This window comes from Rhinopithecus bieti, unplaced genomic scaffold (genome assembly GCF_001698545.2).
Source record: "Rhinopithecus bieti isolate Rb0 unplaced genomic scaffold, ASM169854v2 scaffold_63346, whole genome shotgun sequence".
NCBI classification, from domain to species: domain Eukaryota; kingdom Metazoa; phylum Chordata; class Mammalia; order Primates; family Cercopithecidae; genus Rhinopithecus; species Rhinopithecus bieti.
The window spans coordinates 208006-221120 of record NW_016824019.1 but is presented as its reverse complement, the minus strand read 5'-3'; the positions used below and the strand labels follow the sequence as shown (position 1 = coordinate 221120).

The window sequence follows — 13115 nt, the reverse complement described above, 5'->3', positions numbered from 1 at the left end:
CAGCCAATGGAAACCGGACACAGCAGTAGGGTGGACGCATCAGGTTATAAATGTTTGGTGTACTCTCGTGGCAAAACTGCTGGCGAGTGTACCCTCTCTGCAAGAAGTAAAAATGGCCTTGCTGAGAAAATTAAATTTATGTTCAAGTGCTATTTCTTTTCGGCACCTGGGAACAAGCATTTCAAACAGAATCCTTGGGCCCTACCTGCGACTGTATTAACTTCTTTATTCTTTAAACTACTAAATGTTGGGGACCTCTTTGTTATAACATGTAGCCTTTCACCATAACTAACATACATGATCAGCAACTGTTTAAACTTATAATGAGATAACTTCCAAATGTGTGAAAAAGTAAACAGTTTGTTTAAAAATTCTTCTTTCTTTTAAGGGGTCATGAACGAAAAAAGTTTAGACTCCTAGAATAGTTTATGCTTGATCGTCTCCACTTCTTCACCTTCTAGTCACTCACCAACCTATTGTACCTTGCTCCCTCCCTCTCTAGAAAGAGAAGATGCAGATTCCAAACAGGTTGATATATCAATCACTTGCTCTGCCCAGAGCAACCTCTAGATATATCCATTGACTTCCCTGCCCATAGTCCCTTCTAAGGGAACCTACTCCACCTTCACCTCCTATTGAGACAATTTCCTATTTTGTTCCATATGACCTAGTGTGCCCCCTTCCCTACCACCAATCGTGATGATAGCAGACTTGGCCAGGGTGGGCACCTGACCAATGAGTGACAGTCAATCCATAGGTAGTCCCAGAACCTATGATGTAGCCTGGCCCAAAAGCCAAACTGGCTTTATCATATTACCTCTCTTGGGTATCTGAACTGGAAAACATGAAACAGATGGCAAAGGAAGCTGAAGATGAACACATGTTTAGAGAAAGGCCATGAATTACTGCTGGGACCATTAAGGGTCAGAACAAACTCAGATTACAAAGAAGCATAAACTGTGAATTGGCAAAAGCTAGGAGTTAGAGAGAGCTATGCAGAAAAGAAGAAGGGAGTAAACCAGAGATGGCATTCTGTTTCATGCCAGTTATTTTATTTTATTTTCGGTATTTTTGGGTTTAGTTGTTTTGTTTTGTTTTGAGACAGAGTCTCCCTCTGTCGCCCAGGCTGGAGTGTAGTGATGGGATCTCAGCTCACTGCAACCTCTGCCTCCCAGGTTCAAGAGATTCTTCTGCCTCAGCCTCCCAAGTAGCTGGGATTACAGGCACATGCCGACACGCCTGGCTAATTTTTGTATTTTTAGTAGAGACAGGGTTTTGCCATGTTGGCCAGGCTGGACTCAAAATCCTGACCTCATGTGATCTGCCCGCGTCAGCCTCCCAAAGTGCTGGGATTACAGGCGTGAGCCTCCGCACCTGGCCACAAGCCCGTTATTTTCAAAAACCTTCAACTACAAATACATAGGAATTCTGGGTAAATATAACAAATATCCCTTAAAATGCGTAGCTGAGGTGAAATAATTAAATGTGAGGGGAGACAGGACAAAGCGAAAGTTGAAACCAAGTTGGCAAGCTTGCATTCATATTTTGACTGCCCTGGGGTAAAGCAAACAAGAAGCAAGGCAGGGATGAGAGATAAAAGGTCCCTCAGTGAGAGGATGAACTATTATTCTACTCACCAGCAAGGGACATGATGAGGATACTTGTCAATATAAGCTAGACAATTTCTGCCCTTCCTCTTGCAATTAGAACCTACATCAGTTGGGGAACACAGACGAACAGTGTCTCCAATGTGGCCTTCTGGGCAGGTGATAAACCTTAGAATTCTGGGTTCTGTCTGAATAATTGAGTCTGGTCCTCATTTTTGGAGAGCTTGACTGAACGGCAGTCAGTCCAGCCTGTTCTATTTGTCCACACCACCAGCTTGGGGGCATGTGTCACCTCATGGAATGACCGAGAGATGGCGATAAGAATGGGATTGGGGAAGACATCTGAAGATGCTGACAGGTGGTTTGTGTGAAAGTTTGTCAGCTCCTCCACTGTTTCTGATAGACTTCTCAGTAGGACAAAGGACAATGGTGACCAAATTGTAGTTAGAGCTGTCTAGCAGAGGACAGCAGACCTAGAAGTCAGTTTAATTTAAAGTGTGCAAGCAAAACAGTTATGGAGAGCCACACTAGGGAATTTTTCCTTCAAGAGGAAGGCTCCAGGGGTGACTCCAGAAAATGAAAGATCATTAATGTTCCTCCCTCCCCTGTTTGCCTTGGCATCTGGAGTGTTTCCTCCCCAGGTACTGGCATTGTTGTTCTCCCTCCACCTCCATAAAATTGGTGTGGCCTATTCCAGCAGTTATTTCACCTTTTCCCACTCATCCATTACGCATATCCAGACCGTTTGTCCACAAAGGTCAGATGCAAGAGGGACAAGGATATTTTAATAAAACTTATAGAGACCCATTATGTTCCCCCACTTTGGCCCTCCCATGTGGATCATTGTAGGATGGGGGGCCAGCAGTGTACTCAACCAAGTGGTCATTATCCTTATGATCTAGATGATGGCAGTCCAGCAAGAGAATCCAGATGGCTGAACTAAATGAATTAAGTTTCAATACTCTAGGTCCATTTTGAGCTGAGCTGCCATACAGAGAGTAAACCAACCAGGCTGGCTTGGGTTTCCATTAAGGGAAAGAAAGAAGCAGAATGCCTAGAAATGATTACAAAAGTACTGAATTTTCAAATACATGTCTATAAACCCCACCCCTTTGTCCTGATCATTACTTAGGCAATAGCTGAGAAGGGACAGTTTTTTTCCTGGGGACAACTGCATTCAATGACAAATTGCCTTACTAAGGCAAGTAGACTAGGAGGAGGTGAGGGAAGTAGAGTCAGAAATCTTTTTTTTTTTGAGATGGAGTCTCGCTCTGTTGCCAGGCTGGAGTGCAGTGGCGTGATCTCAGCTCACTGCAAGCTCTGCCTCCCAGGTTCAAGCGATTCTCCTGCCTCAGCCTCCCGAGTAGCTGAGATTATAGGCATGTACCACCATACCCAGCTAATTTTTTTTTTGTATTTTTAGTAGAGACAGGGTTTCACCATGTTGGCCAGGATGGTCTTGATCTCCTGACCTCATGATCCACCTGCCTCAGCCTCCCAAAGTGCTGGGATTACAGGTGTGAGTCACCGTGCCCAGTCAGAAATTTTTTAAAGTTGATTTTTGAGGAGGTTGGTTAGACTCCACAATAACAGATGCCTTTGGATGGTAGGGAGCATGGAAGGTCCATTGAATACCTTGACAATCAGCCCATTGTGTGTGGCTTTTGCAATAAAGGGCATTATTGTCAGCCTGCAAATTGTCTGGGAAGCTGATCACATGACATAGATTAGTTTCAAGGGTCACAGTGATTTGTTTGGACTCTGCTGATCAGACTGGAACAGCAACACAGTAACCTGATAAAGTGTCAACAGCAGTGAGGCCCTGCTGATAGGCCCAAGAGGGGATCAAAGGTCCAATGTGGTGCGGTCACTCTTGCAGGAGCAGTGCCCTGTGCAATGTGGGCTCCTTCGCTATGAGAGAGGAGTCCCAAGTCTGGTATGCCAAGATAGCCTCTGCATCAGAAACATAAAGTCCTTCATTTTGTGACCAGTTTATGACGGTGGCTGTCTTGCCATGTCTAATCTAGGCAGCAATGGTGGTAATCTGGGCAGTGCAGGTTTGATTAGCAGCTTGCTTGGTCTCATCAGAGAACAGGCCTTTCCATGGGCATCTACATGAGTGACCCAGATGGTTTGATCAGCCAGCCATGATTTGTTTCCACAGTACATAGCCCCAGAGAGAGATGTCTTTAAACTGTCAGGCTTTCATTTTCCATGAATTCATTTTCCATGAATTTGGCAAACCAAATAGGCCATCGGCAATAGCCAAGAAGTCAGTAAAACCACAACAAGGTTCATCAAAGGAAGTATTGGTTGGAGCTATGAGAATGGCCTTGACTTCTACCCATTAAGTGGAGCCACATTCATTTTTGCTTCTGCATAGCTGGTGGTGAGGTCGAATAGCTGCAGCATTCCAGTAGACACTATTGGGCTTCAGTTTAGCTGAACCATCAGTGAAACAGGCCCAGGCATTAGAGAAACTTCTGTGAATCAACGGTCCCATTGAGTCAACGGTTTTGCTTCAGGCAACCACTTGATTTTTGAGGAGGTTGATCAGGGGAATAATTAAATGGGGATAACTGTTACTTTTTCATCTAAGTCAAGATGCTGCTTGGACCAGGTCAGCTGCTTTCTTGAATACATTTCCTTTTGACAAGGGAAGCTTATTGGGCCCATTCCGACCTGTTAGTCACTGAGTTTGAGTCGACCCACCCCAAAATGGGGATATAAGGCTGGAGAGTCTCAAGGCCTCCATGAGTCAGGTGTTCAGTTTTGACAAGAGCTGTAGCAAGCTAATAGCTGCTTTTCAAAAGGGTTGTTTCTAGTAACCTTATATCAGGGAGACGACTAGTCCTAAATCCCAAGGGGCATTTCTGGGTGAAAGCTGCCTCCCTTTGTCAGAGACTTCAATTAGCAAAATAATCTGTCATGATCATTAAGTTTATAGCACCCTAAAGGTAGACAGCATGCCACAGCTTGCAGGACAGCTTCAAACACAATTTATTGGTTTAAGCCCCACTCAAAGGATGCTGATTTGGCAAGTTCACTGATATAAAGATCAAGTAGCATGACTGAGTGAGGCACATACTGTTTCTAATACCCTAAGAATCCAATAAGGTACTGGACTTCCTTTTTGATTTAGGGAACCAAAGAGAGAGTGGTTTTTCCATGACCACCACAGGGATTGAGTGTTATAAATCCATCCACATAGTTCCAAGAAATTTTGCTTGGTAAGCCAACAAGTCACCATCTGTATAGTGAAAGCTTTGGACATCAAAAGGTAGAAGAACTCATGCTAAATCCTGACTCACCCACTGGTGACAAATGGCAGAGGAACTTAAGTACCCCTAGGGGAATGCCTATAAACATGCATTGGAGGCCTTGCTATATGAATGTGAACTGATATTGATCCTCAAATATCAGTGAGAAGGTGCTGGTAAAAGTCTAAGACAGCAAACCAGGTGTAATCAGCCTGTGTAATGGATTCAGTTGCAGTTGCAATATCTGGAACAGCCATGGCTATGAAAACAACAACAGATCAGTCAGCAATAATCTATTCTAAGCATTCATCACCTGCTTCACTGGCCATACAGGGTTATTGTATTGAGATAATGCCTTATTTTTCGCTTCTGATGCCTTTAAGTCCTTTATCAAGGCTATGATTTCCCTTTCTCTTCTTGGGATTCTTTAGCTTCTGTTGGACCATCAAGGAGGAGACAGAGAGGTGGGTTGAGAAGCAACTTATACCTCCCATAAACATTTCTCTATATGCCACTCTTCTGAATCCTGAAAATCTCCCCTCACCCAACCCTGGCACTTATGGGATGGGAATACAATACGTCTTTCCTACTGTACATTCAGATGCAGAAGTAACAACCACAGTACATTGAATTGGCCCAATGGACCTTACCCACAAGTTAGATTTCCTTCTTCACTGTGAACCCTGCCTAAGCACCATTAGCTGGATCTGAGGGTTTTTGCCTTCCCCAGGCCTGGGTAGGATAATGACTTGGGCACCTATGTTCAACAGAACCATAGCAGTTTGAATTCCTCACTTTCCCCAAATTCCCCTTGGATAGTAGACATGGTTTTCAATTCTCTTTAGGGTCAGGAGAATCTTGGCCCCACCTCTAATAATCTTTCTTTTTAAAGTAGCTGAGGTTGGGGTAGAGAAGGAGGGAGAGATCAGGGACATGGAGGGAGAGAGTGGCTCTGAGCTATTAAACAAAAAAGCTTTGCATTTAAGGAGTGTGGCAGAAGCTTATGGTGCAACCAAAAAAACTTTCAGTGTTTTTTCCTACTCACACTTTAAACTGACTGGGTAGAGATCCTGATGGTTGACACTATCAATTTCAGCTTTGGAGACCCCTTCACTCAGTCATAGCTGCATGTTTTCCAGCTGAAGCTACTGGGCTTGTGACTTCTGGCTGACTTGACCCAGGCTTGCACAACAGCAACCTTCTTTGAGAATTCCACTTTAATTCTCAAAGAATTTTGAGAATTAAAATTCTACTGCCCCATCACCAAGATAACATCGCTTATGTTCTCACCCAGTTTCAACACAAGGAAGGTTTTCCAGGGCAGCATCTACCTAGGTTTGATCGGGGCAGTTTCTCATTCTCCAGTGGATCACCTTTGCCAGCATTGTAAGCCCCAATTCAAGGCAGTAAGATCCTGAATACTACTCAATGCCTCATCTATGGTTTCCCATGGGAGTTTGTCTGTCTCAGGGAAATCTCCCTGAAAGGCCCACAGCTCCCTTATTGCAGCCAGGATCTATTGCAAAAAAAACCCTCTAAGACCTTTTACTGTTCTCTCCTAGTGGATCTAAGGCAGACACGATGGACCGCAGGAGGGGCTGAGCCATAAGACCCAGTTTACATTGCCATTCTTCCTTGACAAGCATTACTAGCCCTACTTCCTCATCTCCCAAGTGAACCAGCCAAACTCCTAATGATGTGCCTGGTTTCTGCCCACAGTGGTCATAAATTTCCCTCCTTCCACACATCTCTGCAATTGTTGTCCAAAAGAGGGCAGAATCTTTTATGCGCACCAGACAATACCTAGTACTAGTTGTTACAGTGGGGCAGACCTGAAGCTAACTTCAAATTGTTCAGGAAGTTCTACACCAGCAGAAGAGTTGGCAAGAACCAGGGCACCATTTGAGCAGGGGTCTTTGAACCCGCTTCCTGGTACTCAGCCTGCATCCACCTCTTCAATCTCCATCATTAACAGGCAATAAAGTGAAGAACTATTTATGGCCTAGTTGAGCAGATAATTTGGTCAACATATTTCAGCGACTTTCCTCAAATTTCTTTTCTCTTTTTTTTTTTTTTAAACAGGGTCTCCCTCTGTTGCCCAGACTGGAGTGCAGTGGCGCGCTGTTGGCTCACTGCAGCCTCGACTTCCCAGGCTCGAGCAATTCTCCCACCTCAGCCTCCTGAGTAGCTGGGACCACAGGCACATGCCACCATGCCCAGCTAATTGCTGTATTTTTAGTAGAGACAGGGTTTTGCCATGTTGCCCAGGCTAGTCTCAAACTCCTGAGCTCAAGCAATCTGCTTGCCTTGGCCTCACAAATTGCTGGGATTACAGATGTGAGCCACCAAGCCTGGCCCTCAAATTTCATTAAATGTACCCACAATATCCTCATCCTTCTCCTTCTAGAAAGCCATGTCTGTCAGTATCCCACCCTCCTCACTAAAGCTGTCAAGAACTATAAAAGGTCTGAGATTTTGTCCTACTCAACAAGCTAACAAGTCAGCCCACCACAGTTTCATGGAATCTGGTAGAAAACATGAGACTCAGAGATGGACAGTGTTTTACTGTAGAAAGGCCAGTCACCAGATATCAACATTTTGGCACCAGTTTCTTGAGCCCTGATTACGCAGAGGAACTCCTCTGTGCTGGTGCCCTGAAAACCGTGCATACATCCTCAAAGGCCATGTAGGCAAGGCTCAACTGCAAGCCGATGGCAGAAGGCCCTGTGATCCTCCCCAAGCATGAGAGGATAGGCAGTCTTGTGAGGAGCTGCCCTACCGCCATTTCTTATTTGCCTCTCTATTTTTTTTCCCCACAGGAGCAAGAACATTTATTATAAAAATAGGTGGATAAAATAAGTGTGCTTTAACTTCTGGATATACGACAAATGCTATTGTGATGCAGTTTTTAAGTGCAGACATGTGGCTCTGCAATGACGGGGATGGGCCCCCTAGTGTGATGTGCAGCCACAGTGCTCCATTTGACAAACCTCCTGGTTCAAGGCAGAGAGAAGACACCTTATTCTATAGAAGAGGATGGGGCTTCAACCCTGGGGACCATACAAGTGGCTCCCATAGGCAGCCACCCCTTTCTGGCAAGCCGTGGCACACCCAGATGCAGGCTGGGGGAGGGGCTGGCACCAGCCCCAGATTGCTCTGGCTTCAGCCTGATGGAGACACAAGACTGGGACCTCCCTCTGCCAGATGTTCCTGACCCCATCTCCACCTCCAGCCTCACTGGGAGTTCCCTGTGACCCAGCCTGTTCCATAGCCAAAGGGGGACCAAAGTGAACGATCACAGTGCCTCGCACCTATTCCAGGGGCGTTGGATCTCAGTAGAGCTTAATCCATGGCATCTGTGAGCACGCACCCTGTCCCTGAGGGCAGCTGTGCTGGGCAAGGGGGCCGCAAGGGCATGGGTGGAATCTTGGTCACTGGCAGCACTCGGCCACGTGCCTGAGGAGCTCTTTACCTTGTTAGTCACGGAAGCACTGCAGGCAGTGAGGGCACTGAAGGTCCCCCTGGCCTCTCTGGGCTGTGCCAGGATGCCCACTCTCTGCAGGGGGTTCCAACTTCTGGGACCCAGTCCCAGGCCTCCAGCCACCAGGCGCAATAAGCTCCACTGCATCGGTGGCCAAGTACTTGGCAGTTTTGCTCCCAGCATGAATCCAGCAGGCGTCTGGCTCTTGAGGATCCTGTCTCCAGGACGCCTGGTGCAGCAAAGAGGTGACCTTTTCCTCCAGTTCCTGATTCCTACCTTGAGCCCGTTCCCGATCTGCCCTTTCTGACATGAAGTCATCCTTGTAAGCGAGAATCTGCTGTTCCAGTATCTGCATCCATTCCAGTGCAGCATCCGGGGCCGTCCTTGAGGCCGCCAGCTTCTACTTCACTTCTGCACAGTCGTTTATTTTCTCTTCCAACTACCTGTTGAGCCGGGAGATCTTCCTCATCAGCTCGGGCTCATTGAGGGTCTGCAGCCCCCTGAGCTGTGTATGGAGCCCCCTCACGTATTTGTCCCTGCTGACATCGTATCGCTGCCACTTGGCATTGAGGTCTTCAACGTGAGTCACCTCCTGTTTTAACAGCCGATTTTCTTCCTCAATAACACTCTGGACAGAGGTGTCCCCACCTGTATGTTCTGACTTTCAGGACTTCTCTCCCCCACGTTCCTTTGTGCATGCTGTCGTTCATCCAGACACTTGGTCAGATGCTGACACATGTGGGGAGTGGAGGTCAGCGTCCTCCGCAGTTGGTGGGTCTCGTTGGCCAAAGAGCGGCACAGAACGTCACTGGCCCGCCGGGCCGGTTTCTCCTCCTCCATGCTCCTCCGCATCAGGACAACTTCCTTCTCTCGCTCATGCTGTGGCTGGCTCAGCAGCTGCTGAATCTCCTCTTTCACTCCTAGCCGCTCAGTAAGCCTCTCAACTTCCTATTTCCTGGTGCCTCTGCGGGCCACCTGCTCCAGCACCGCGTCCACCAGGAACTGCGCAGTGTCCCCCTCCAGCGTGGTCAGCCGGGCGCGGAGGCGCGCGATGAGGGAGTCGCAGGCGGCCAGCTGGTCCTGCAGGCGCCGCAGCCGCTACCCGACTTCGTAGTACAGGCCGCAGAGCTCCGCAGCTGCTTGCTGGGCCCCCTCCCAGCCGCCCGACCCCGGGTCCCCGCACGTGACTGTGCGCCTGCCTGGGAGGCCGTGCGGCCGCCAGCAACTTCCGCGCCCGGGCCCTGCCGGCTCTCTATCTTGAGGGAATTTCTCATCGCCTCTTGGTTCCAATGAGGTGTGGGACTTTCCTGCTTGTCCCCTCTCCCTTAGGGAGGCTAAGCTGCAGGCTATAAAACTACTTAGCTGCAGTATAGAAATGGCTCCTCTGGCGAGGAGGCTCACGCCTATAATCCCAGCACTTTGGGAGGCCGAGACGGGTGGATCACTTGAAGTCAGGAGTTCCAGACCAGCCTGGCCAACATGGTGAAACCCTGTCTCTACTAAGAATACAAAAATTAGCTTGGTGTGGTGGTGTGTGCCTGTAATCTCAGCTACTCAGGAAGCTGAGGCAGGAAAATCACTTGAACCTAGGAGATGGAGGTTACAGTGATCCAAGAGCATGCCCCACTGCACTGTAGCCTGGGCGACAGAGCGAGACCCTGTCTCAAGAAAAAAAAAAAAAAAAAAAAAAAAAAAAAAAAGAAAGAAAAAAAAAGAAAAAAAGAAAGAAGGAAAATGAAATGACTCCTCAGCAACAGGGTGCCCCAACACTCATGTTTCTTCTCATTTGGCCTCTTTTGTTTTGGTGTCCTACTGTGGGACAAGGAATGCAGGGAGCTGACACCATGCTGTTCTTTTTCTGTCTATATAATAAACTGTCTGAATCTAATCAGTGCTTGTTATCCCCTTACCAGTCAAATCTGTAAGCCTGCTCAACACATTCTCACAACTCTAAAGAGGACCAAGTAACACCTGCATGTGCAGTGGATTGCATTATAGGAGAGAAACCCTGGACTTAGGGAATCTGAACCTTTTATAATGGGCAGTAATCATTCCTGCCCTTCACTCCAGAGGGAGACTATTTTTATTATAGTGGACAGTAAGTATGCCTGCTCTTTGCTTCAGATGTAAACATTATCTTTACTATGTTAGACAGTAAGCATGCTTGCCCTTTTCTTCGGAGGGAGACACTACCTCTGTCTTTCAAGGATGCACTCTATACAAATATCCTTGAAAACATAGTCCAGAACACAGGACAGTACAGTGCCTTACTTGCAAGATGTGCAAGCACACAAGACCTATGAAGAACTGTCTCCCAACAAAGCATACATACAGAAGGAGAAAAAAACTCTCTTAAACAAAAAGAGGCGGAGCCGGCAAGGACAGAGCAAGTGCCTCAGTCTCCTTCCGCTCCCCTCACCTGGTCCTCACCATCTTCTCCTCACAGCCGTACCGGAACTATGTGACCCCGGAGGTTCCGGGGCCTTTGGCCCTATGTGATCCCGGAAGTTCCGGAGCCTTTGGCCCTATGTGATCCCGGAAGTTCCGGGGCCTTCTGGGGCGTTCCGGGGCGTTCCGGGGCCTTTGGAGCATTGGATAAGCAGTAATGGCGGAGGCTGCAGCTCCCGGAACAACAGCCACAACATCAGGAGCAGGGGCGGCAGCAGCGGAGGCGGCGGCAGCGGTCTCCCCCACTCCGATCTCCACAGTCACCGCCCCGACCCCGAGGGCGGGCGGAGGGGCCGGCGGCAGCGACGGTAGTGACGGTAGTGGCGGCAGCGGCGACAGTGGTGCGTGCGACGACAGTGGTGCGTGCGACGACAGCGGCGCGTGCGGCGGCAGCGGCGCGTGCGGCGGCAGCGGCAACAGCTGGACTAAACAGGTCATCTGTAGGTATTTTATGTATGGAATTTGTAAGGAAGGAGATAACTGTCGCTACTCGCATGACCTCTCTGACCGTCCGTGTGGAGTAGTGTGCAGTTGTTTTCAGCGAGGGTACTGTATTTATGGAGACCGCTGCAGATGTGAACATAGCAAGCCCTTGAAACAGGAAGAAGCAACTGCTACAGAGCTAACTACAGAATCATCCCTTGCTGCTTCCTCAAGTGTCTCCTCGATAGTTGGACCACTTGTTGAAATGAATACAAACGAATCTGAGTCAAGAAATTCAAACTTTGCAACTGTAGGAGCAGGTTCAGAGGACTGGGCGAATGCCGTTGAGTTTGTTCCTGGGCAACCCTACTGTGGCCGTACTGTGCCTTCCTGCACTGAAGCACCCCTGCAGGGCCCAGTGACCAAGGAAGAATCAGAGAAAGAGCAAACCGCGGTGGAAACAAAGCAGCAGCTGTGCCCCTATGCTGCAGTGGGACAGTGCCGATATGGGGAGAACTGTGTGTTTCTCCACGGAGATTTATGTGACATGTGTAGGCTGCAGGCCCTGCATCCGATGGATGCTGCCCAGAGATCACAGCATATACAATCGTGCATTGAAGCCCATGAGAAGAATATGGAGTTCTCATTTGCTGTGCAACGCAGCAAGGACAGGGTGTGTGGGATCTGCATGGAGGTGGTCTATGAGAAAGTCAACCCCAACGAGCACCGCTTGGGGATCCTCTCCAACTGCAACCACACCTTCTGTCTCAAGCGCATTCGCAAGTGGAGGAGTGCTAAGGAATTTGAGAGCAGGATCGTCAAGTCCTGCCCACAATGCCAAATAATATCTAACTTCGTCATTCTAAGTGAGTACTGGGTGGAGGAGAAAGAAGAGAAGCAGAAACTCATTCAGAAATACAAGAAAGCAATGAGCGCCAAGGCATGCAGGTATTTTGATGAAGGATGTGGGAGCTGCCCATTTGGGGGGAACTGTTTTTACAAGCATGTGTACCCTGATGGCCGTAGAGAGGAGCCACAGAGACAGCAAGAGGGAACATCAAGCAGATACCCGGCCCAACGAAGGAACGACCTCTGGGAATTCTTTGAGGAAGGAGCGAACAGCAACCCCTTTGACGATGAAGAAGAGGCTGCCACCTTTGAGCTGGGCGAGATGTTGCTTATGCTTTCGACTGCAGGTGGGGACAACGAACTGACAGACTCTGAAGATGCGTGGGACTTGTTTTGTGATGAAGAATTTTGTGTCTTAGATCTATAGAAACCTTGCGTGGTATGTGAGCTGGTCTGCTGACCCCAGACAGCAGCTGTCCCCTATGGTGGTGTGGCAGTGCCTGTGTTCTCTCCTAGGCAGGCCTATCAACTCCAGGTGCTGTGGTAAGAATATTTACCCAGGGTCTGTCTTCTCAACCCCCTCACCTTTCCCCAAGGAGTGTGTTGTTCTCCCTGTTGAAAAAAGTTACAAAAATAAGTCTTAAAGTTAGTTAGTTAGTTTGTTTGTTTGTTTGTTTGTTTGTTTGTTTTTTGAGACACGAGTCCCACTCTGTCACCCAGGCTGGAGTGCAGTGGCGTAATCTTGGCTCACTGCAACCTCCGCCTTCCGGGTTCAAGCCATTCTCCTGTCTCAGCCTCCTAAGTTACTGGGACTACAGGTGCATGCTACAATGCCCAGCTAATTTTTTTGCATTTGTAGTAGAGACGGAGTTTCACCATATTGGTCAGGCTGGTCTTGAACTCCTGACCTCAGGTATCCACCTGCCGCTGCCTCCCAAGGTGCTGGGACTACAGGTGTTAGCCACCGTGCCCAGCCTTAAAGTTAGTTTTTTGTAACAGGCATGAGCCACCATGCCTGGCTTTAAAGTTAGTTTTTTGTAACAGGCA

General features: G+C 48.1%; 1 protein-coding gene and 1 pseudogene across 2 annotated transcripts; one reads left to right on the top strand and one right to left on the bottom strand.

Moving 5' to 3' along the window:
- Positions 1-8298: 8298 nt before the first annotated feature.
- On the bottom strand, positions 8299-10940 carry LOC108521990 (TNFAIP3-interacting protein 2 pseudogene; annotated as a pseudogene).
- A 13-nt stretch (positions 10941-10953) lies between these two features.
- On the top strand, positions 10954-12732 carry LOC108521992 (putative E3 ubiquitin-protein ligase makorin-4). Of its 2 annotated transcripts, XM_017862095.1 has the most exons (2): positions 10954-11141; positions 11217-12732. In XM_017862095.1, the coding sequence occupies exons 1-2, from the start codon at positions 10954-10956 to the stop codon at positions 12493-12495; spliced, it is 1467 nt and encodes a 488-aa protein (XP_017717584.1). In that variant the 3' UTR covers positions 12496-12732. The 2 variants fall into 2 exon arrangements, with proteins under 2 accessions (XP_017717584.1, XP_017717583.1); XM_017862094.1 differs by having other exon boundaries at positions 10954-12732.
- The last annotated feature ends 383 nt before the right edge of the window (positions 12733-13115 follow it).